This window comes from Herpailurus yagouaroundi, unplaced genomic scaffold (genome assembly GCF_014898765.1).
Source record: "Herpailurus yagouaroundi ecotype Mexico unplaced genomic scaffold, PumYag 29, whole genome shotgun sequence".
NCBI lineage: Eukaryota > Metazoa > Chordata > Mammalia > Carnivora > Felidae > Herpailurus > Herpailurus yagouaroundi.
Genome location: NW_024412377.1, coordinates 51,366,927 through 51,392,199, shown reverse-complemented (window position 1 = coordinate 51,392,199; position 25,273 = coordinate 51,366,927). Strand labels below are relative to the sequence as shown.

At 44.3% G+C, this 25,273-nt stretch overlaps 1 protein-coding gene and 1 non-coding gene across 3 annotated transcripts in view; one reads left to right on the top strand and one right to left on the bottom strand.

Annotated features, from left to right (window-relative positions):
- The window catches only part of CCNJL (cyclin J like), an 83,982-nt gene that overhangs the window by 12,572 nt on the left and 46,137 nt on the right, over positions 1–25,273 (top strand). Inside the window, exons 2-3 of one of the 2 annotated variants that reach the window (XM_040443766.1) lie at positions 14,536–14,832; positions 15,614–15,728. In XM_040443766.1, the coding sequence (XP_040299700.1) occupies positions 15,663–15,728 (66 nt within the window). In that variant the 5' untranslated portion in view covers positions 14,536–14,832; positions 15,614–15,662. Of the gene's footprint in view, positions 1–14,535; positions 14,833–15,027; positions 15,219–15,613; positions 15,729–25,273 lie in introns of those variants that run through there. The other variant, XM_040443759.1, reaches the window with a different exon arrangement.
- On the bottom strand, positions 11,644–11,755 carry LOC121016851 (U6 spliceosomal RNA). Its single transcript, XR_005784494.1, has one exon. It is a non-coding gene; the product is annotated as a U6 spliceosomal RNA (small nuclear RNA).

Here is a 25,273-nt window from a genome sequence, read left to right as displayed (position 1 = left end):
CTGGGCTGATGGCTCGGAGCCTGGAGCCTGTTTCTGATTCTGTGTCTCCCTCTCTCTCTGCCCCTCCCCCGTTCATGCTCTGTCTCTCTCTCTCTGTCCCAAAAAAATAAATAAACGTTAAAAAAAATTTATAAAAAAAAAAAATATGGAGAATGAACAGAGGGCTACTGGAGGGGTTGTGGAAGGGGGGATGGGCTAAATGGGTAAGGAGCATTAAGGATTCTACTCCCGAAATCATTGTTGCACTATAAGCTAACTAACTTGGATGTAAATTAAATTAATTAATTAAAAAAAAAAGATTGGAGCCTGAAGGGATCAAAAATGGAAGACCAATTAAGACACTGCTGTAGGCTGAATATTTGTATCTGCTTCCCCCGCCCCCCTACCGCCCCATTGATATGTTAAAGTCCCAGTCCCCAACGTGTTGCCTTTTGGATGTGGGGCCTTGGGGAAGTAACTGGGTCTATGAATGATGTCATAGAGATAGAGCCCCAAGGTGGAACTGGTGCTCTTATAAGAGGATGAAAGAACCAGAGCTTTCTCTTTCCGCCAGGTGAGGATATAAAAAGAAAACGGCTGTCTAAAAACCAGGAAGAGGACCCTCCTCAAGAACCCAACCATGCTGGTACCTTGGCCTCAGACTTCCAGCCTCCAGAACTGTGAAAAATAAATGTCTGCTGTCTGAGTCACCAAGCCTATGGTAATGGTGTTAGAGCAGCCCAAGCTAAGACAGAGAGTGTCGTAATAAGCAGTAAAGGTTTCTTGCAATGAGCTCTGAGCTCACAACCAAATTTCTAGCTCTAAAACTAGAATCATAGAATGCCAGAGCTGGAAGGGAGCTCAGAGGTCTAACCACGTCTATCCCCCATTGACAGGCAGGGAAGCTATGACCTGAGACATGTCACCTGCTGATGGTCATGAATCAAGCTAGGGCAGAGGTTGGCCATCAAGCTGGGAACCCAGGTGCATTTGAGCAGGTATGCCAAAACGTTTTGGAAGCGTATCTCTCAGGAAGGGAAAAGAGGTCTGACTGTATATGTCCTGTAAGTTATAAAAACCCAGTATAAAATTTAAAGACAGCAGGAAGAATATTTGCAACAAATTCAATAGACGAATTCTTGTTAGTTTTAATACACAGCTAGCTCTTCCTTTAGCAAAACTCGAGGATGCCAACAGAAAGAGGGATAAAGGACAGTTTGCAGAAAAAATACAAATGACAGAGGCACTTAGGTGGCTCCGTTGGTTGAATGTCTGACTTCAGCTCAGGTCATGATCTCACAGTTCATGGGTTCCAGCCCCGCATTGGGCTCTGAGCAGCTCAGATTCTGTGTCTCCCTCTCTCTGTCTGCCCCTCCCTGGCTCGTGCTCTGTCTCTCTGAAAAATAAAAATAAACATTAAAAAAAATTTTTTTTAAACTTAAAAAAATACAAATGACTGATAATCACATTTTTAAATTCCACTCTCATTGGAGAGCAGAGAGATGTGAACTAAAACAATGTATTCCATTTCATAATCAATTTGGGGGAAAATCTAATATATTCTTCTTTCCTTGTTTTGTTTGATAAATGGTGACTCAGTTTTGGGGAAGGGCCAGGGAAGCAGTCACTTTTTAACGTTGTATTGACAGGAATGTGTTTTGGTAGACTCTTCCTGGAGGTTAATTTATTATCTATTTCAGAAGCCATAAAACTGTTCATACTCTTTATCACAGCAATTTCACCTCTAGGAATATATCCTCAAGATACAATTGGAGAAGTATAAACAAAGTATGTTTTTAGAAAAAATTTTTAAGTAGGCTTCCCACCCAGTGTGGGGCTTGAACTCACAACCCTGAGATCAAGACCTGAGCTGAGATCAAGAGTCAGATGCTTCACTGACTGAGCCACCCAGGTGCCCCTGTTTTTAGGATTTTTACCTCAGTGTTGTTTATAATACACAGAGAAAAAACAGAAGCAGTGCAAAAGTTACCAATAGCTGTTAGTCATAATCTAAAATATCCAACAATAAAAAACTGGTTAAATAAATATTTATCTGTATGATAACATATCATGTAGCCAATACAAATATTTTTGAAAGATGTCTTTTTTAAATATTTATTTATTTTTGATAGGGAAAGAGAGAGGGAGAGTGTGAGTGAGGAGGGGCAGAGAGAGAGGGACAGAGGATCCCAAGTAAGCCCCGCACTAACAGCAGAGAGCCGGATGCAGGGCTCAAACTCACAAACTGTGAGATCATGACCTGAGCCAAATTCGGACTCTTAACCAACTGAGCCACCCAGGCACCCCTGAAAGATATTTTTAAGGCATCTCGTGAGAAATGCCAACAAGGTAACCTGGGGCACAGGAGCAGGTCACAAAACTATGTATACATATGATTACAACTTAATGACGATATGGGAATTTTGCCTCACACCCATTCAGTGCCCTGTACTCACCAGACATCATATCATTTGATCTTCATATAACTCTGTAAAGGAGGTGCTGTTATTATCCCCGTTTTACCAATAAGGAATTGGGATTAACTGGCTGAGAGCAGCAACTGTAAAGAAGGGAGGCCAAGATGGAAGTCTGAAGCGGTGTCACTCAGAAGCCAGCCTTAACCCAGCCGGCAGGAGGTGGAGCTAGGGTGGGGGGAGGGCAATACATCAGAAACATCCCTGGTGAGAAGATTCAGATCTTTGTATGAGTAAATGAGCACTTTCGGTCTTCAGGGGCTCAGAACGAAAATCTTGGAGGTCTTCCTGATGTCCCTCTTTCACATCCCACATTGGGTCCCTTAGCAGGGCCTCCTAGTAGCCTTAACTTCGAAATAAGCTCAGAATCTGGCCCCTTTTTACCTCCTCCAGCACTGCTACCTGGAGCCTCTGATCTGGTTTTCCTTGACCCCCACTGTCTATGTGCCCCCCACCACATGAAGAATGTCACTACGTTGATATCACATGGCTGCCTGGTTCTGGTAGGAGGGTGGCTTTCAGGATCTTTTTTTTTTTTTTTTTTTCTTAATGTTTTTATTTATTTTTGAGACAGAGGGAGACAGAGCATGAGCAGGGAAGGGGCAGAGAGAGAGGGAGACACAGAATCAGAAGCAGGCTCCAGGCTCTGAGCCATCAGCACAGAGCCCGATGCGGGGCTCGAACTCACAGACTGTGAGATCATGACCTGAGCCGAAGTCGGACGCTCAGCCAACTGAGCCACCCAGGCGCCCCAGGATCTTAATAATATTTTAATCACACTTAGGAGGAGAGTGATACTTGTGTGATCAAAAACATTTTTAAATAGAAGATGGCCCAGCCCCCTCTCCCACCCCCTAGCCTCAGGGCCCCCAGACGGCGGCTGCTACCCTAATTCTTGGCCCTTCAGCTCAGGTATCTGCACACCTGGAAGCTTCAGGAGCACCTCACAGAAGGTGACCTGCTGGCATCCCGCTGCTGGCAGTCAGGACCTTCCCATCTTGAAGGCCCCACCTGCAGGCCCCAACAAGCTTGTCTGGCTGCTTTTTACTGTCCCGGTCTCAGTTTCCTTCCTGTTCATTGTCTGTCGGAGGAGGGGGGTCTGGCAGGCTCAGGGGCTTTGAAGTCAATGGCTGCTTTTATTTCCTCCTGGAGACAGGCTTGTTCTTAGGGTCTTGCTCCATTGTTCCCCACAGACTCCTAGTCAGTCTGGGAGGCTCCTTACCACACACCTATCCCAGAGTCCACAAACTAGGGCTGATGCTGGGTGTGGCCACGCGGCAATTTTTTTTTAAGCCAGTGTTTTAAAATTAAGCAATATCTCAATTTCTTCCTTCTTTTGAAAAATCTAACAGTCTAGCAATAATAGGCCCAAATTCTGAAGCTGGGACCATCAGAGGGTGTTGAAAGGGCTTCTTGTTCTGGATGTGCCACAGGCTGTTGCTTCACGGCTGTCCTACCACTCTATCCTGCTCCCCTGTACCTCCCTGGCACCTGGGCCTTTGACCCTCAAAGAGAGAAATACTTCCCTATCCCTATCTCTTTCAAAGTGGGGGTGGGGCTGGGGCTGGGGCTGGGGGTGGGGTGTAGACCAGGAGAGCTGTGAGGCTTTTCTTCACCTCAGCAAGCTTGTCTCACTTAAATGTTGTCTTCTGGATCTCATTATGTCCCTGGGTCTGTGCGCCCCCCACGATTTCATTCCATCTCCTCCTTTGATAGAAGAAACTGAGGCCCACGGAAAGAAGGCTGCTCGCCAAGTCCCCACAGTGAGTTTACACAGTGCTTGCTTCAGGCTCTAAAGAGCAACACCCTAGGAAGGTTCTAGCCTGTTGGTTGTTATTCTGAAGGGGAAACATTAGCGAGTAGTTTGTACTTCCCCGAATGTTTCTTCTTTTCAGTCACAACATCTTTTTTTTTAAGTTTATATTATTTATTTTGAGAGAGAGACAGTGGGGGAGGGGCAGAGAGCGAGAGGGAAAGAGAATGAATCCCAAGCAGGCTCCAAGCTGTGAGCGCAAAGCACAACACGGGGCTGGATCTCGAACCGTGAGAACATGACCTGAGCCAAAACCAAGAGTCGAACTCTTAACCGACTGAGCCACCAGGCGCCCCACGTCACAGCAGTTTTAGGGAAAGAATAGTTCCTCCTTTTTACCAATAGGAACAATAAGGCTCAAAGAGCATACATGTCCACGGTCACACAGCTCTCTCGGTCTCGTATGAAAAATGGGGACAGTAACTCCTTACCAAATGAAGCCTGAGTCAGGTGATTCCTTCAGGCCCTGTTCGTGCTGCTATCCATACGCCCCTCATTTACAAATTAAATCAGCAAACCTGTATTGAGCACCTCCTTGAAATCAGGCACTGTGCTTGCTGTCCTCAAGAAGCCCACGCTGTGTGAGGGTAAATAGTAATGTTGGGGAGAAAGAGGGAAAACTTTCCCTCATGTGTTGCCGGTGGAGGAAGAGGGATGAATTCAGATTAAGAGTGATATGGCACAGAATATCTCGGGGAGGAAACATGAATGGGTGTCTTAGTCCATTTGGGGTGCTATAACAAAATACCACAGACTGAGCCACTGATAAGCAACAGGAATACATTTCTCACAAGTTCTGGAGGCTGGGAACCCAAAGGTAAAGATGGCATCAGCGTGGTCACGTTCTGTTGGGGGCCCTCTTCCTGGGTCATGGCCAGCTCCTTCTCGCTGTGTCTTCACACCGTGGAAGGGGCTAGGGATCTCCCTTGGGTCTCTCTCATAAAGCACAAATCCCACTCATGGGGGCTCCACCAACATGACCTAATCACCCCCAAAAACCCCTCACCTCCTAATGCCATCATTGTTGGGTATTAGGGTTTCAACATACGAATTTGAGGGAGACACAAACATTCAGACCATAGCAGTAGGTTTCCTCTGAGTTCGACTTCAGAGGGGACAAGGTGGGAACTGGGTCAACTATACAATTTGCAGGGCCCCATGCAAAATGAAAATGGGGGGGTCCCCTGTTCAAAAAGCAGAGAAATGTGCTGTTAAAAGCGGTAAAATATAAAGGCTTTTCTTTTCTTTGTCCGTCTCTCAACTTGTCATGGGTTTTCTTAGTTGCTATTTAATTTTCTAAATAAATAAATATTTTAAATATTAACATGAGTTTTACTGTTCATCTTTATATTGTGCGATGTCACTTTTCTTTTTTTAAAACACAATTTTTTTTTTTTTTGAGAGAAAGAGGGCACGAGTGAGCAAGGGGCAGAGAGATAGGGAGGGATAGAGAATTCCATGAGGGGCAGAGAGAAAGAGTGAGAGAGAGGGAGAGAGAAAGAACCCCAACCAGGCTCTGCAGTGTGGAGCCTGAAGTGGGGCTAGAGCTCACCAGATGTGGGGTTTGAACTCACAAATCATGAGATCACAACCTGAGCCAAGTCAGATGCTTAACTGACTGAGCCACCCAGGCTCCCCTTAAACATTTTTTTTAAGTTTATTTATTTTGAGAGAGAGAGCACAGGTGCAAGCAGGGGAGGGAGAGAGAGAGAGGGAGAGAGAATCCCAAGCAGTGTCCGTGCTGTCAGCACAGACCCCAACTCAGGACTTGATCTCACAAACCCTGAGATCACGACCCGAGTCAAGATCAAAAGTGGGACACTTAACTAACTGACTGAGCTACCCAAGTGCCCTGCAGTGTCACTTTTCAATGGAATAATAAGAGTATTAACTCATATGTAGGATCCCTGAAATTATACAATTCATGTTTCATGGCTCCTATGTGGATATGTATTTAGTTCATACACTAACAGTAGTAATGCCACAGGTAGTTAACTGCTCTTACTTCACTTCTTTTTCTTTTTTTTTAAGGTTTTTTTTTTAAATTATTTATTTTGAGAGAGACAGAGACAGTGCAAGCAGTGGAGGGGCAGAGAGAGAGAGGGAGAATCCCAAGCAGGCTCTGCACTGCCAGCACAGAGCCAGATGGGGGCTCAAACCCACGAACTGTGAGAACCCACGAACCTGAGCCGAAACCAAGAGTTGGGCGCTCAACCGACTGAGCCACTGAGGCAGCCCTTTATTTCACTTGTTTTTGTTTGTTTCTGTTCTTTGTTTTTTTGTTGTTGTTTTGTTTTCATTTTTTAATAAAAATTGTATATATTTCAGGTGCACAACATGATGTTTTAATGTTAACATACACCGTGATACGAGGACAGCAAACTACTTAACATATTCATCTCCTCGCAGAGTTACCTTTTTTGGTTTTTTAGTGGTGAGAGCACCTGAGATCTATACTCTTCCCAAAGTTTTAGTACACACTATAGTACTACTGACTATAATCACAGAGCAGTACTTTAGATCTCTAGAATTTATCCATCCCACCTAACTGCAACTTTGTACCCTTTGACCAACATCTTCCCATTTTCCCCACCTCCCTGACCCTGTTCTACTCTCTGCTTCTCTGAATTGGATTTTTTTAGATTCCACACATAAATGATACCATGTCTTTATTTGTCCTTCTGTAACTGGCTTATTTTACTTTGCATAATGCCCTCCAAGTTTATCCATGTTGTTGCATACAGCAGGATCTCCTTTTTTAAGCCTCAATAATATTCCAGCGTGTGTATGTATTCACACACTATGATTTCTTTCTTTTCAAACATTTTTTAAAGTTTATTTTTATTTATTTTGAGAGAGAGAGATAGAGAGCAAGTGGGGGAGGGACAGAGATCCAGGGAAGACAGAATCTCATTCAGGCTCTGCCCTATCAGGACAGAGCCCGATGCAGGACTTGAACTCACTAACCATGAGATCATGACCTCAGCCAAAATCAATAGTCAGACACTTAACCAACTGAGCCACCCAGGTGCCTCTCTTCTTTTCTTTTCTTTTTTAAGTAAGCTCTGCGCCCAGCATGGAGCGTAATGCAGGACTTGAACTCACGACGCTGAGATCAAAACCTGAGCTGATATCAAGAGTCAGATGCTTAACCAGCTGAGCCACCCAGGCGCCCCCATATTATTACAATTTCTTTATCCATTCATCCATCCACAAACAGTCACGTTGTTTCCGTGTCTTGGCTGTTGTGAATAATGCTGCAATGAACTTCTTGATACGTGCACATCTTATCAATACTCTACCTTTGGCTTGTTGATGAGTAAGGAAGGGCAGAAAGGAAAAGGACAATGGGTTGCCCCATCCCTTCCTTTTCTTTGGTGTCAAGAAATGTGGTTGCCTAATATAAGGAAGCAACACCAGTAAGGATTTGAGAGGGATCCTTAGTCATTCATGTTTCTTAAAATGCCATTGCCTTCTGTTATAGGTTGTATCGTGACCCTCCAACACCCAATATGACAGAATGTGACCTTATTTGGAAATAGGGTCATTCCAGATGTAGTTAAGATGAGACCATACTGGAGTCAGGTGGGCCCTCAATCCTGTATCACTGACCAGTGTCCTTTCAAGAAAACTGTGAAGGTGGAGGCTGAGAGTGCAGTTATGCAGCTACAGGGCAAGGGACACCACGGATCGATGGCCACCTCCAGAAGCTAGGAAGAGGCAAGGAAGAAGAAAGGATTCTACCCAGTGTCTCAGAGGGAGCTTGGCCATGCAGACACCTTGATTTCACACTTCTTGTCTCTAGAACTAGAGAGAATAAATTTCTGTTGTTTTAAGCCACCCAGTTTGTGCACTTTGTTACAGCAGCCCTAGGAAATGGATATACCTTCTTTCTGTGTTCAAACAAAGTTCTAGTTCAAGAGAAAAGCATGGCCCCTCAGGGTTGTCTCCAGGAACTCCCATGCCTCTTAGGTCCACTGGAATTCTGTGCGCCTGGGACATGGATAACATCAGATGCTAAGGGTGGCAAGGAACAGCAGTCTTGTTGGCTCACGCGCATGTTCCACTGTCCCCTCAGACTTCATTTACAAACACATCTTCAAAGATAAAATTCTTAAGCATTTCAAGTGGTGATGGTAGAGCATTAAACCAAGCACAAGGCCATTCTGATCACAGGCCTGTGCAACTGCATAGATCACACACCCATGAACGGACCTCCATTGAGAGGGAGATCTATTTTTTACTTTTTGATCTCCTACCTTTCTTTTTTTAATTAAAAACAGTGATATGGGCCAGCTTTACAAATGTCCTAGGTTTTGAGTTCTGTTTGCAAAATGCTGCCTTTTTATTCTTCCTGCCTGCTTCTCAGACCTAATCTGTACAGTTGTATCTCAAGAATTTCTAGTTAAGGATCATGAAGGATTTGGCCAACGTCCTTCTGACTATGTAGAGCACCCAGCTAGAAACAGTTTGAAGGCGTTGGCTTGGTTTCTGGTTAAAGACCAAAGTGGTAAACAAAGCTTATGTCTCATGGTTTATGGCCCAGATGGCTTCCTTCTGTTCCCATAAACAGAGCCAGCCTTCATGATTTGGGTCCTAAATGAAGCAATGTAAACCATTAAAACCCAATGGAAACACCACTCAAAGTATATACCTCATGAAAAACAGAGTGCTTGAAAAATTTATATCACTGACTCCTCTGCCACTGCAGAGCAGGGTAGTTATGGCAGCAAAGGTTGGAAACAACCTAAATGTCCAGCAGAAGAAGACCAGCTACATATCTCACGGTGGATCCATTCCCTGGGACATGGGATAACTGTGCAGCTCCACGGCCACGAAACCAAAAGGAAATAACAAGGTGCAGAGGGATGTATACCATATGCTACCACCCATGTGAGAGGAAAAAGGCATAAATGTCTATGTTATTAAATGTACAGATCACTTCTGGAAGGAAACATAAGGCACGGGTTATACTTGGGGAGGAGAATGAGGCCTGGGACCAGGGGGAGAACACATACATTTCACCATAGTATATATTTGTAAAATGACACCTTGTATCATATGAAAACAAAAAGAGAGAGAGAAAGGGAGGTTAAACTGAGCATGTGATGATATTAGATTGATTTGTCCTCTGAGGAAGATTGGAAAGGTCAGAGAAGTTTTTTTGCCCTCATTTTATATATGGGCCAGTTATCAGTAGATAGGATGCTCTTGCCCTAAATCTTTGGTTTCCAGCCTGTGAGCTTCAGAAATTGGGGGTAGGAGGGGGTTCAGTGGTTCATAGTAAGCACTTGATAAAGGTTTGGTTTTGAATGAATGAAGGAGTGAACAAATGAATACTTCTTGGCATGGGTGGGGTATAGGGGGTGGGAAAGGGAACTCAGTTGCACGGTTCCCCTGCTGGCCCCAGAAGAGGCTAAGGGCACTGACATCATTTCTACCTGTGGACAGCGATGCACCACCAAAACCATCAGTGCAATGTATTTTTATTCTTCAGAGATACTAGGAAAACAAGAGCCTTTGAAATGATACACAAAGGACTGCAGACTATGAATGGTTTTTAGAATCTTTTGAAAATCACTCCTGGAGAAAAGCCAACTTTCTGCCTCCCTCTCTCTCTCACTTGTCAGAACTCCAGATAACTGAGGGGTGCCTGGGTGGTTCAGTCAGTTAAGTGTCTGACTCTTGATTTTGGCTCAGGTCACGATCTCACAGTTTGAGCCCTTCATCAGGCTCTGCACTGACAATGTGGAATTTGCTGGAGATCCTCTCTCTCCCTCTCTCTCTCTGCCCTCCTGCACATGCATGCATGTATGCTCTCTCTCTATCTCAAATAAATAAATTAATTAATTAAAAAAAAAAAGAACTGCTAACAACTGAGAGCTGAAGTTTTTAGGAAAAGAGAGACTCCAAATTAGTGAATAATAAAAGCCCTTCGTGTACCCTGCATAGAAATATTATAATACTGCTATGAAAAATAAAGAACAGGGACACCTGGGTGGCTCTGTCGGTTAAGTGTTCAATTCTTGCTTTTGGCTCAGGTCATGATCTCACTTTTCTTGAGATCCAGCCCCACATTGGGGTGTCTAACAGTGTGGAGTTTGCTTGGAATTCTCTCTCCCTCCTTCTCTCTGCTCCTCCCCCCCTCAAAATAAATAAACAAGTAAACTTAAAAAAATAAAGAACAGCAACAACAACAAAAAGCAAAACAATACTGAGAGTCATTTTTTTTTAAACCTTATTTATTTTTGAGACAGAGAGACTGACAGAGTGAGAGCGGAGGAGGAACAGAGAGAGATGGAGGCAGAGAATCCGAAGCAGGCTCCAGGCTCTGAGCTGTCAGCACAGAGCCTGACGCAGGGCTCAAACTCACGAACTGCAAGCAAGGTCATGATCTGAGCTGAAGTAGGATGCTTAACTGACTGAGTCACCCAGGCACCCCTGTGAGTTGTTATTCAATGGAAGGCCACTCTAGTAATTTTATCACGTGATTTTATTTTAATAACATTTACTTTTTTTCTGATTATAAGAGTAATGCATGTTTCTTGTAGAAAACTTAGAAATACAGATATCTTAGAATAAAAAGTAAAATAAAATTTTCCATAATCCTACCACTGATTGCATAGTTAATACTTTTATAAATATTCTTCAGTTTCTTTTGCATGTGTGTTTAACCAGTCCTGTTCTAATCATGATTTATTATTTAACCAGTACCTGTTCTAATAGTTCACTACAGTAAAAAAGCATTGTGATAAAACCCCCTGTAAAGAAATCTTTATACTCATCTGCTTTTTTTTTTTTTTTTTTTAATAAATTTCCAGAAGGGTGCCTGAGTGGCTCAGTCAGTTGAGCATCTGACTCTTGGTCATTATCTCACAGTTCATGACTTCGAACCCCACTTTAGGCTCTGGGCTGACAGCTCAGAGCCTGCTTGGGGTTCTCTGTCTCCCTCTCTCTCTTCCCCTCCCCGCTCACACTCTGTCTCTCTCTCAAAATAAATAAATAAGCTTAAAAATAATTAAAGGGGAGCCTGGGTGGCTCAGTTGGTTAAGCATCAACTTTGGCTCAGGTCTTGATCTCACAGTTCGTGGGTTTAGGCCCCACGTTGGCCTCTGCTGACAGCTCAGAGCCTGGAACCTGCTTCAGATTCTGTGTCTCCCTCTCTCTCTGTCCCTCCCCTACTCATGCTCTGTCTCTCTCTGTCTCTCAAAAATAAATAAATGTTAAAAAATATTTTTAATTAAAAAATAAAATAAAATGAAATTTCAGAAGTGGAATAATTAGATCAAATGATATATTAAAAAATTTTAGTAAGACCATCTTTTAGTAAGATAGGATTATATTCCCAACAACACCAAACATATATTTGTCCCAAACATATATTTGTCAACCTTGCATGTTATATTTTTACGTGTCATCTTTACACAGGGCCATGCTAATCTTCTCTGCATTGTTCCTATTTTAGTATATGTGCTGCCAAAGCAAGCACTCGCATGTTATGTATAGATTTTTTAAATTTTTATTTATTTTGAGAAAGAGCACGAGTAGGGGAGGAACAGAGAGAGAGAGGGAGAGGGAGAGAATCCCAAGCAGGTTCTACACGGTCAGCACAGAGCCTGACTTGGGGCTCGATTCCACAAACCATGAGATCATGACCTGAACCCAAATCAAGAATCAGATGCTTTACCTACTAAGCTACCCAGGCACCCCTCGCCTGCTCTATTTTTTTTTTTAATTTTTTTCATGTTTATTTATTTTTGAGAGACAGAGACAGAACACAAGTGGGGGAGGTGCCAAGGGAGGAAGACACAGAATCTGAAGCAGGCTCCAGGCTCTGAGCTGTCAGCACAGAGCCCAACACAGGGCTTGAACCTATAAACTGCGAGATCTTGACCTGAGCCGAAGTGGGATGCTTAACCAACTGAGCCACCTAGGCGCCCCAGTATGAACGTTTTAAAAATGATACTAATCCTTTTGAATTCCTTCTTTCATGGCATACATGAAATTCTGAATTTTGATGTGTTTCATGTGGTAATCATTTATGAGAGGTTCAGATAGTAAGATCTACCTTTTGTCACATTTGTTAAAAACATTTTCTCCAATCTGTCATTTGCCTTTTTTGTGACATCTGATATATCTAACTAACTCTTGCATATTTACTCGAATATATATACTCATCCTTGGCTTTCTTTCTGTGCTTTATATTTGGGCTTTCTCTTCTGAAATAATGCACCTATATTTTCTCTTAATTGTCTTGTATTTTGTTGTTGTTTGTAGTTCTTTGGGCTTGATAAAGCTAATTTATAGATAGGGACCCCTAAAACAGAGGCCACCCTAGTAGTCTGCGCCACATCACAAATCTAAACCTAAGTCATTCTGCACTTTTCTGGAAACACCTGGCAAGGAAACCTAATATACACCAATCACACATCTCCAAGTTAGCTTTAGCTAGTTTACCTTACCTTAGGAAATAGGACCTGCTAGCCTTATAAGGAAATCTCTAACCTCTTAATGAGTCATGCCTTGCTTCTGCATTACCTCTTGTAACATTCTATAAAACTTGTTCTTGCCCAAAATCCCTCTGGAAGAGGTCTCCACTGCTGGTGAGACACTGCACTCTCCCAATCCAAGGACTGTGTTCCCTTGAATAAAGGACATCAGACTTGTTACTAAATTGTTTTGGTTTGTCATTTGGCAGGTATGTATATATATAATATACATGTATATATATAATATATAGTACATGTATATATATTATATATGTTTATTCATTTATTATAAATGTTTATTCATTTTTGAGAGAACATGCATGCATGAGTGGGGGAAGGGCAGAGAGGGTGGGGCAGACAGAGGATCTGAAGTGGTCAAGTCCAATGTGGGGGCTCAGACTCAGGAACGGTGAGATCATGACCTGAGCTGAAGTCAGACGCTCAACTGACTTGAGTCACCCAGGCATCACTATTTTAGTTTTGTCATTTGACAGGTTCTTATATTTATTTGAATGATGATTGAAATAAATCTCTAGTTTTATTTTTACCCCCAAATTAACTAATTTCCTCAGCCTAATTTAATGAAGAATTTATCCTTTTCCACACAAAAGTGAAATGCCACATTTATCCTAAGATTGGATTTTAAGTATGTTGTATACGTTTCTAGACTTCAGTTATTCCACTGATGGTTATCCATCCACTCTTGTATTGACACCACTATTATAATTATACCTTAGCAATATGTTTTTTTAAATTTATGTTTTATTGGTTTTTTTTTTTTAATTAATCTTCACACTCGATGTGGGGCCCGAACTCATGAACCCAAGATCAAGAGTTGCATGCTCTTCTGACTGAGCCAGCCAGGCACCCCAGGTTAGCGATATGTTTTAAGATTTGGTAATATAGGTCTATCTCCTCCATTTTTAAAATTTAAAATTCTTAGATTTTCTCATGGATATTCTTCCATTTGAATGTTACAGAAAGTGTTACATGTTATCTTTTCCAGCCTCATCTACCCACAATCATTAGAATTTTATTAAAGGACTAAATTTGGGTAAAGTTGGTATTTTCACCTTCTATTTCTTCAAGACTTTCTTATTATGTTTCAACTTTTATAATGTCTTCATTAAAAGCCTTTATTTCTCAGTAACTTTATTCCTAGGTATTTCACACTTTTACAAGAGTATATATACCGTATAATATACGTATAATACACTATATATATTTTACATTAAAATTGCTCTTTAAGCTCCAGTTGAAGCTTGTCAAAGCTGACTTTAAAATTTTTTTCCAGGTGGGTATGTGCTTTCAGGAAACCAGTCAGAAACTAAAGGCGCTTTAGTGGTGGCTATTTATTGAGTGTTCTTTTTATACCTGACATGGCAATTATCACTTCACACGAATTATCTTCTTTAATAATACAGTATCTTCAACAGGCTCGTGCAATTTTTATTCTCATTTTACACAAGAGGGTTCCCCGTCTTAGAACATGTGAGGAACTTGGCAAAAATTATCCAGTTTGTAGGTGGGTTTGAAACAAGTCTGCGAATCTCAAAAAGTATCACAAAAAAAAACCATTAGCCAAGAGAACAGCCCACTGTGGTGCCAATAGATCAGCTGATTAAAGGGAGTGCCTTTCCGAAAACAATCAGCTGAATTAAAAAGACAATGCTTTCCATCCACGGTACCGTTGGTTTTCCACCACTCCAAGACGCAGATCTACACTCTGCAGGAACACAATAAATACCAGTTGATTCACTGAGCCTCCTTTTGAATTCAGGACTCGTGGGTAACCAAGAGCGGCTTTTCTGGAGCGTTAGTGGGAATTGTCCGTTTAGAAATCTACCTCCCCATCTCGAGACGAGTTTAAAAAAAAAAGAAGAAGAAGAATTAAGAAAGAAAAAACAGGTGGAACCGACGTAAAATTGGCCACAGCAGCGCACGCGGGAGACAGAACTTTCTGGGGGCATCCTGCCCGCGCTCTTCACGCGTGGTGCGCGCAGGTGGCGCTGCGGTCCCTGAGCTCCCCGCGGAAGCCAGCGAGGAGCCCAGGAGGCCACCCAGAGCCTCCGCGAAGGTGAGAGGAAGCTTTCCACCCAAGCGGGGGAGGCGGGCGGGCAGGAAGCGGAGCCAGCGCCGGCGAAAGAAAGACTCCAATTCCCAGCCCCCCGCCCCACGGGGTGCGGGCCGCCGGCGCATGCGCGTGGCCCGGCCCCCAATTCCCCCAGCGAGGGAGGGAGGCCCCCGGCGGCCGGGAGGCTGCGAGCCGCGGCGGGACCCGAGCGCAAGCAGGGGCGCGGCGGCGACGAGGGCGAGCGGGGCTGCGAAGGCGAACGTCGAGAGCGTGGGGCGCCCCGCGCGCGCGCGCGCGCGCCCAGCCGCGTGCAGACACCCGAGGGCACCGCCGGCTTGGCCCTGAGAGGGGCCTGGCACCCGCAGCCCCCCAAGCCCGAAGAGGGATGCGTGAGTTTTCGCCCCGGCTCGAGGGCAGGATGTGGGAGCAGGACAAAGGCTGGGCGGCGGGGGAGGAGTTGGGGACGGCGAGCCGGTGGCCGCTGCCGGAGCTCCAGCCTTGGGTGAGCTAGCGGAGTCGGCAACTTTCTGCGCAACTTTTGCAAAAAGGAAGATAAAAATTCTGCAAGTTGTTGCAGAGTTCCAGGTGGCCCCGGCTCCCTCGAGCAGAGGGCAAGGGGGCACCGCACCCTTGGCTGGGACCGGAGGCGACCACCGGCTCCTCTCAGCGGGGTAGGAAGGGGCGCCCATTCGGGCCCTGGCCGGGGACTAGCGAGAATAGGGATGCCGCGGGTCCGAGCCGGGGAGGCGTGCTGCGGCTGCTCAAGTTGCCCATGTCCATGCAGGGTGCGCCTTGAGAGCCCGGTAGCGTCGGATCTCTGTGCTGCATACCCGATGATGGATGAGCCGTGGTGGGAAGGGCGCGTCGCCTCAGACGTCCACTGCACCCTGCGCGAGAAGGTCAGTTCCTCCCTGCCGCGGTTGGCTGGGTATTTAAAGTGCCTTTGGGTCTCGATTCGATGTCCTCCGGTCGTCCCTTGTAGGTACTGGATCTCCTGATGGCCTTGCTTTCTTCCTGCCCTTAGCCTTCTCCCGGAAAATTGTGGGGGAGAAACTGGAGATTGGAGAGCTTTAACTGGTTTACTGGTTAGGAACTCAGAGATCGTGACTGTAGTCCTTAAAGCTATATTTCCCATAGTATTGCCACAAGAGATTATTTTAAATGGTACCTTTAAAAGAAACAATTATTGTGTATTCATTTTAATGTGAAATTTAAAAAATGAAAATCTAGCAAGTTCTGCATAGGACCAATGATGCTGATTTCCCATTGATTGTAATGACCTAACAGTTCCTTTTAAGATAGTAAAAGTTGTGACTGGGTAGAAAGAAATGTTAGGTAAGCGAAAGTGTAAGGTATATAGAAGTTATGTCTCCCTCAAAAACAAAAACAAAAACAAAAAAACCCCCACAAATCTCTAGGATGGAACTGAGTAAACTTTAAGAAAAAACAGTCTAAATGAAAGGCGACAAAACTGGGAGGCTGTGAGAAGAAAACAAACACTCCCCTGCCAGTTTGCCTCTGGGGGCAGCTGAAATGGGATCCCTGCCCTCCCCTCACCTCAAAGGAAGTGCTGATGGCCACTGAGGCAAGGGCCTGTGTGTCTTGCCTTCTGTCTTTGGGCTGAGACTGAGAAGGGTGGTTTGGGAAACAGGTGTGAAATAGAGGAGTATATTGGTTCTCTAGGGTTGCCTTGAGGAGAGGACTTAAAACAATAGGAATGTGTTCTCTCACAATTCTGGAGGCTACAAGTCCAAAGTCAAAGTGTTGGCAGAGTCATTCTGATCCTTGGCCCTTCTTGGCTTGTAGATGCATCGTTCCAAACTCTGAGTTGGTTGTCACACAGCATTCTATGTTTGTTTTTTCTCCTTATAAGGACACCAGTCATTGGAATAAGGTCTACTTTAATACAGTATTTTAATTTAACTGATTACATCTGAAAAGACCCTATTTCCTAGGTGGACATGAATTTGGTGAGAAGGGGGTGGATACAATTCAACCCAATATAGGGAAGGAGAGGTCTTCCTAGTGGGGTACCTGGGTCCCTACACAGACAGGTAGTGCATTTGCACCCAGTGTCTGTGGAGTTCTTACAAAGTCACCAGATATTCAGGGTTGTTGTTTTTTGCCCCCTCATTAGGGAGTGGCTGTCTTCCAGCCAAATTAATATTTTTTTCTTTTGCCTGTACCTGTTAGTCTATCTCTGTCTTGTGTTGGTTACCCAGGCTGTAGCTTTTTTGATCTTCTCCCTGGAGCAGAATGGCCAAGGTGCCACACATTCTGAGCATCTGGAGAAGAAATCTAGGTCTTAAAGTGTTAGAAGGCAGAGATAGTGGATTGGTAGGCCAGGCAGTATAGTCCTGGTCCTTTCCTGGAGGTAGTGGCTAAATGAACTAGGAAGAACTGCCATGGAAATTGGGTTTCCTTGTTGATCATAGGCTTGAGTGGTTATCAGTTCTCCTCATAGCTTGTGAGCAATGACTGGTATAATTTGTCCCTTTCTAGCAGGAAGGATTTCTGAAAGCAGTATAAACTCAACCAGCTCAGTCACCTGAGAATCCCCAGTCTTTTATATGAGTGTTCTGAACACCCCTCCAGCCACTCAGAGGAGCAGGGGCAGGCGGTCCCCCATTAATTGTGCCTCACCCAAGCCATATCACTCTTAGTTTCCTGTTGGGCTGCCTGCCTCAGAGGGAGAAGAGCTTTGTCGAGGCTTTACAGGATAGAAATGGAAAACTCAGGGGTTGATGCCTAGGGTCCTCTGTGACCTTGAAGCTGGTCTTATCAGGGCAATCCCAGGTTCCTTTGGTTTATAATGTAAATGCCCCCCCATATTAACTATTTTCCTCCTTTATTTCCACTCTCTGTTCAAAGAAGCAGATGCTTTTTTTTTTTAATGTTTATTTTTTTGAGAGAGCTTGTATGTGAGCAGGGGAGGGGCAGAGAGAGAGGGGGACAGAGGATCCAAAGCGGGCTCTGTACTGACAGCAGATGACAGCCTGAAGCGGTGCTCGAACTTACAAACCTCAAGATCATGACCTGAGCCGAAACCAAGAGTTGGACGCTTAATCGACTGAGCCACCCAGGCGCCCCAGATGCTTCTTGAGACAATTTGGTTTTATGGAGAGTTTGCAGAGAAAAGCGAGGGCTAAGGGGAACCTAGCAGCCATACCAGCCTCACCTTTCTTAAGGAATGAGGGCTGGCCTTTCATTTTTCCCAGAGTAATTTTTTAGTCAACATCTATTCTAGTACTACATTTCTAACACTGTAGAACAATTTTGTGTGTGTTTGGCACACAGACACTGTTGTTTGTCAGATGTTCCCAGATAAACACAAAGTGTGTTTGTGTGTGTGCCGTTGAACTGTCATCATCGACCCGGGCATGGTTATGCTCAGTTGACTGATGCAGGAAGCAAGGCTGGATCACCGAGCTAGTGGAAGCCCCACTTTGTCAGATGTGCCATTCCAGAATAGCATTACACTATAGTGTGTAAAATGTGACACTGTGGAAATGAACGGTGGTGTCAGATGCACACTAGTTATGGCGGTGAAACCCCGAGCTGCTTGTATGACCTCTCTAAACTTCTTTGAACCTGGCTTCCATTGTCCATTCTTCCCACCACCACCAGAACTTAGATCGTGTCAGTTCCCTGCTTAAAGACCTCCACTGTCATCCTATTGCTTTCAGTAAAATTCCCAGTTCTTACCTGTACCTGTAATATCTGACATAATTGGGCCCCACCTGCTCTCATCTCTTGTCTCCTACATTGGCCTTCTCCACAATGGCCTCCTTTCTCTTCCTTTAGTAAGTCAAGCTCATTTTGTGTCTCAGGGCCTTTGCACTGGCTGTTCCCTCTATTTGAAGTCTGTCTTTCTCTAATACTATTCCTCTGTGTCTATCAAAGCATCCTGTTTTGTTTCCTTTATAGTATTTACCAGCATCTGGAATTATTGCCTGTTTATTACCTTTTCCACTACACTAGAATGTACGCTCTGCAAGAATAGTCCTGTGCCTGTCTTGTTCAGTGCCAGGTGTCCATGTCTAGAATGGAGCCTCCCTGATCTGAGTGGAGTGGTGAAAAGAATGAATCTTCTTTAGTTTCCTTTTCTATAACCTGGGGGGTGAATTTGATAGTAATGTTAGGAGTGATGAGAGGACCTAAGAACTGTGGTAGGCACATGACAGGAATTGTGCCCTCACACTTACCGATTGCTGAGTGGAAGCTGAATGTGAAACTGATAGTCCCTTTCACATAGAGTATATGCAGAGTAAGGCTTGGGGTTTGTGACCACCTTGTGAACGCTTCACAAGTGTGACAGGTAGTCCTGATTAAGAGAAGGATCATTATCCCTTTGGGCCATTGGATGGTGATGGGGTTGAGGCTGGGAGAAGCCTCAGTTTGCCAAAAGTCACGTACCTGGGACCCAGAAGCTAGGTGCCCTCGGCAAAATCTAAGCAGCCATGGAACCCTCCTTCCTTCCAGATCGCTCTAGAGAAGTGTCTCCCTCTCAGGCCACCTTTATCCCATGCTCAGACTTAAATTGCTCCCTTCATCATCTTTCCTGCCCTATTGCTTCTTCTAGAGCAAACCTGGAACCCCTTTCTCCAGCTACTTTCTGTTGGGGCGAAGGGCTGCCAGCCAGTACAGGGGAATCAGGCTTCTTACTTGTAACACCTGTGCCCTTGAACTTCTTCATTGAACATGAAGGAAGGAGAACATGATCACAGATGATCACTGTCACCAGTGGGGACAGTGAGACTGTTGGTGATGTTTTCTGGTGACGAGGTATATGCCCTCATGAATATTCAGATTAAAGCTGAGAGCCTCCTTCCCCTCTCCCCACCAAAAGGTGAATCCACCTTAAGTTTAAAATTAGCTTTAAAATAAAATTTTAAGCTTTAAAATTTAAGATCCCACGCTCTCAAAACCATGTGGACAAGCCCTACTTGTTTTGACCTGGTAGCTTTATCTTCCAGGGCTCCTGGGAGCCTGCATGCTAGAGGTTCCCTCCTTCATCCTGTTCACCTCCTCCTAGGATTGGGGTCATGTGGCACCTTGGGGGTCTCCTTGCCCTGCTCCAGATCTGCAGAGCAATCAGCTGCTTCCTGAAGCTTGCTTCCTTCCACACTTAGAGAACTTGAGCTGTGTGAGACCACATTTCTTGAACCAGTAGACTGATCAAGGACATTTTTACTGATTTGTGATTGAATTTATACAAAGATCTTCCTAAACACCGCCAACAAAAGTGACATTTAGCGATGATAATGTTAGCGGGTACTATTTATTGAGCACTTCCTGATGCCGGCAGTGTGCCAAGCATGTCCTCCATGTATTATCTCACTTCTCATCTGCCCTAGTGCTGGGATTGACCCTGTTTTACAGATGGGAAACTACAAGACTCAGAGGGTATGAGTAACTCTGTTGAGAGCGAATAGATCATTGTATCAGAGCTTGACCGTAGATTCATTTGCAAAAACGTCCATTTTAACAAAGATTGGAAATACAAGGCAGGGGAGTCAAGGCTCTTCCATCCGTGGCGTTGTAGGCTCTGGCTTTAGTCGGTGTTACAATGACTCTGTAAGTTGGATTTTCTTTAAGCCACCCTGAGAAGCCAGCAGCCATGGGCTCTGGCCTTGCTTTGGGCATTGGAAGGGCTGATTGCCAGGCCAGGGCCTTCCTCTTTTGGCTCTGGCACCTCACTTGTGTATGGTGCTTCTCACCTTGAAGTGATTTGGCCTTTGCTGTTGCCTCTCCCTGGGGTGGACATGATGGTGTTCTGACCTGCCAGGGCAGAGTAGGGACCCCTCCGGGCCGTCTTCTCTTGCCTGAACTCTGACAGCTGGACACAACAGAATCTCACCCCAGCTCAGTCTGCCACCCCTGGATTAAAGCCACATTGTTTTCTAATGGCTTCTAAAGCTTTCACATCCTTTTATTTTGCACTTCCAACATCAATATTTTTCCTTCTCGCTCTTCTCCCTAAATTCCTCAAATTTCTCCACTGCACGGTTGAACATTTGACTCTTCATAAAAAGTGTTGACCCAAGCCCATGCTCCACAATTTGACTAGGTCACCCCATAATTGGCTTTTCTATTCTCTTGCCCTCCTTTTGGGTTTCTGCACACTCAAGGGACAGTTCTTCCCAAATCATGAGATAAAACCAGAGCTATCAATAAGAAAATGTTCTAGACACTGGTGACAGGACGTGTCTGCCCAGCTCAGTTCCAGAAATGTGTCATTCAAGCCTCTCAGACCCCAAATGGCCTACTGACAAGGCTGCCTTATGGTTGTGGTCTTCAAGGGAGACCCTAAGCAGCTGGCCCTCAGGGCCCCTTTCTGGAGGGAAGGGTGAGGCTTTTAGTATAAGGAGGGGTTTCCTACAGTCCCACTTGTAAGGGTGATCTGGGCTACCCCTGGGGTTGTATGCAGAAGACAGAAGATGGAGTGAGAAATGAGGTTGGGGGGCTGGATGAGATGTCATTCATGGTGGCATCCAGCTTTAAGACACCCAGATTCCAGTATCCCTACTTGTGTTCTATAGGAAGCTTGGGGACAAAGGTGAATCAGAACTGGGTGTTTTCTCATGAGCCCCTCTGGTCTTAGACAACAGAAGTGCTCAGTGTGCCCACAGTGCTCACCTGACACTTGGTCTCTGTGCACCTTATCTGTGGAAGATGCAAGTTATCTTGCTGGCTTCCTTTCATCTGCACCTCAGGATAGTGTGATCCCTGCCCCACCTGCCTCCCAGATGTCCCAGGAGAAAATACATGGGTATGGGGCTTTGGGGCTTTGATTTTGAGGTGGAGAAGGGGGTTGGCAGGCACCCTGGTTGGCTGGGGAAGCATATGCTAAGTAAGGAGAGGACATTTAAGGCCTTGAGCTGGCCCTGTGCCCTTGCCCTTGACTTCTTCTTTGTCTTTCTAAACCACACTGCCCCTTGGGTAAAGGGAGTACAGCCAACGATTGTCTGGAGTATCTGAGCACCTGGCAGAAAGAGGTGACACTGGGTCTGCTGTTTTCTCTCTTTTTGTTTTTTTAAAAGTTATTAAACACACACACAGACTGGGGTGGGTTGTTTTTGATTTTTTGTTTTCGTTTTTGTTTTGCTTGTTTGCTTAGGAAACTGCAAAAATAAATGCAAGCAAAGAAAGTTAGTCTCACCATTTGGAAGTCATTTCTGTTGATATTTTGGTTTAGGTTCTTCTGTTCCTTTGTGTGCATGTTATCATGATACAGTTTTATTTTGTTTTTGCTTTTTTTTTTTTTTTAGTAAAAATGGAAAATACCTTGCCTCAAAACACTCTGTTCATTTCATGCATTTCTGTATCATTCTTCACCGAAATCCTGGCTATTGGACACCAGCAAAAAAAAAAAAAAATTAGAAACAGGCAATTGTGCTTATTTAGAATAGGTAATATGAGAACATGGTAAAAAAAAAAATCCAACTATATGAAAGGGTAGGTAGTAAATAGGCTTTCTTCCACCCTGTCCCATTCTGTGAGTTTTTCTCTCAAAGGTGCCACCAATTCCAGCTTCTTGTGAATCCTTCCAAAGTTGTTCCATGTGTAAACAAACACAAATATGGTGTGTGTTTGTGTGTTTGAACACAAGTAGTGTACTTTATATTGTGCTGTACCATTTGATTTTTTAATGTGTATATTTTAATAATTTAAATATTTTCTGTGAAACCAATGAACAGAAGCTCTGTGACCAGAAGGGATTTTTTTTTTTTTTTTGGCTTTTCTGTTCATGGTAATTATGAAGGTATATAGTAGATACTCAATACGTTTTTATTGAATGAATGGATGGACTATTTCTTTTTGGTCATTTTCTATCTAAATATATATTATGGTTCTATAACTTAATTTTTTCCTTCACTGTATATACCAAATAGCTTTCTACATCATTAACTACTTTTCTACAGTATCATGCATCACATTTTCTTGTGTGGATACACCAGGATTTGATTGGCTCATCTTCTTGTTGGATATTTAGGTGGAATGCTTATTCATTTTCTAAAACTGAGTTATAATCTAGAGTACAATGTACAGATCTTTTTTTAAAATTTTTTAATGTTTATTTAGTTTTGAGAGAGAGCGTGCAAGCTGGGAAGGGGCAGAGAGAGGAGACACAGAATCGGGAGCAGGCTCCAGGCTCTGAGCTGTCAGCACAGAGCCCCATGCGAGGCTCGAACTCACAGACCGTAAGACCATGACCTGACCCGAAGCTGGACACTCAACTGACTGAGCCACCCAGATAGCTATATCTATGGTACAATGTACAGATCTTAAGTGTGCATACAGTTTACAGTGTATAGTGGGTTTTGATAAATGTGTGCATTCATGTAACTACCACCATGTTCGAGATACAGAACATTGCCAGAGCACCTAGCTGGCTCAGTTGGTGGAGCACATGGCTCTTGATCTCTGGGTCATCAGTTCGAGCCCCCCCCCCCCGCCATTGGATACCGAGAGAATGCTTAAATAAACAAATAAACGTAAAAAAAAATTTTTTTTTTTTACGTTTATTTACTTATTTTGAGAGGGAGAGAGAGCAAGCGAGCACATGCACAAGTAGGGGAGGGCCAGAGAGAGAGGAGAGAGAGAGAATCCTAAGCAGGCTCCATACCAGCAACGCAGAGCCTGATGTGGGGCTTGAACCCACGAACCATGAGATCATGACCTGAACCGAAATCAAGAGTCACTTAACCGACCAGGCCACCCAATTGCCCCAGTAAACTTAAAAACAGAATCTTAAGAAGAAAAGATGTACAACATTGCCATTGACCTAGAAAACTCCTCTGTGCCCCTTCTCAGTCACTCACTCCATCCTGCTCCCAGCCCTAGGCAAGCCATCTACTGTTTGTCTCTCTGGATTGTATTTGTCTTTCCTAGAGTTTGATATACATAGAGTTACACATACGTACTCTTTTCTGTCTGCCTTTTTCTCCGTAGCGTAATATGTTTGAGATGCATCCATGTTATAGCTATTAGGAGTTTATTCCTTTTTCTTGCTAAGTAATATTCCATTTGTTTATTTATACAACACAGCTCTTTCATCCATTTCTCCCTTGTCCTTTGAGGCATTTCTCGTATACCATTTGATTTTTAAAAATTTTTTTCATATTTATTTATTTTTGAGAGAGAGAAAGTGCGAGCGGGGGAGGGGCAGAGAGATAGAGGGAGACACAGCATCTGAAGCAGACTCCAGGCTCTGAGCTGTCAGCACAGAGCTGGACACGGGGCTTGAACTCACAAACTGTGACATCATGACCTGAGCAGAAGTCAGACGCTCAACTGACTGAGCTTCCCAGGAGCCCCTCTCATGTACCATTTGATTTTCAATAGCGCTGTGGGGGGTGCCTGGGTGGCTCAGTTGGTTAAGTATCCGACTTTGGCTCAGGTCATGATCTCATGGTTTGTGAGTTCGAGCCCCACGTCGGGCTCTGTGCTGACAGCTCGGAGCCTGGAGCCTGCTTTGGATTCTGTGTCTTCCTCTCTCTCTGCCACTCCCCTGCTCATGCTCTGTGTGTCTGTCTCTCTCTCTCAAAAACAAATAAATGTTTAAAAAAATTTTTTTTATAAATAAATAAATAAATAAATAAATAAATAGCACTGCGGTACTGATCCAAGTCTGTCTGTGAGTATGGTCATGGGAATAAATTCCTAAAATGAAATTGTTGGTCACAGGGTATAATTTTGAGAACTTTGCATATCACCGGTTAATTCCTGAAAGGTTGCACCTGTTTGCACTTCCACCAGTGGTGTGGGAGAGTGCCTGCTTCCCAGCAGCTTTGCTAAACCTAGGTATTACTGTTTTGAAAAAAATCAATGCCATTTGGTTAGGTCAAAATGGTGTCTCCTGGCTGTGTTTGAAAGGAATGGGAACCCAGAGTGGGAAAAGCACTGGAGGGGAATAAGGAGGGAACTCTGATACCTTCCCAGACCTGAGGGGCCCCATCTGTAGCAGGGAACCAGCCTGGGACCCATCTTGGCCTGGGTAAGGGCTGTTGAAGTGCCTTCCACCCTGGCCAGAAAACTCCTAGTGCTCCCTCTTAGCCCCCTCAGTGTGTGCTGCCTCCTACCTCCAAGTGGCACTTACTTGGGAACTGACTCCTTCTGAGGCCAAATTTGAATTGTCCAGAGGCATTGGCTCCCTTAGAGGTCACTGGAGCAGGTAGTGCCAGAGCCTGGACATCCTTTATGATAGAGAGATCCACATTGGTACCACAAGCTACTTATTCCAGAAATGATCATCCAGTGACTTGGGTGGGTGGGTTGAGGGAACAAGAATGGGAAGGATGGTCATTAGAAGAGAAGCATCAGGAACTAGATTCAATTGCTGTACGGAAAAGTTGGAAAGAACCTAAATGCCCATCAGAAGGGAATTGGTTTCACTGTGGTTGGTCTAACACACTAAAATTTGTGGAGTCATTAGATGTGA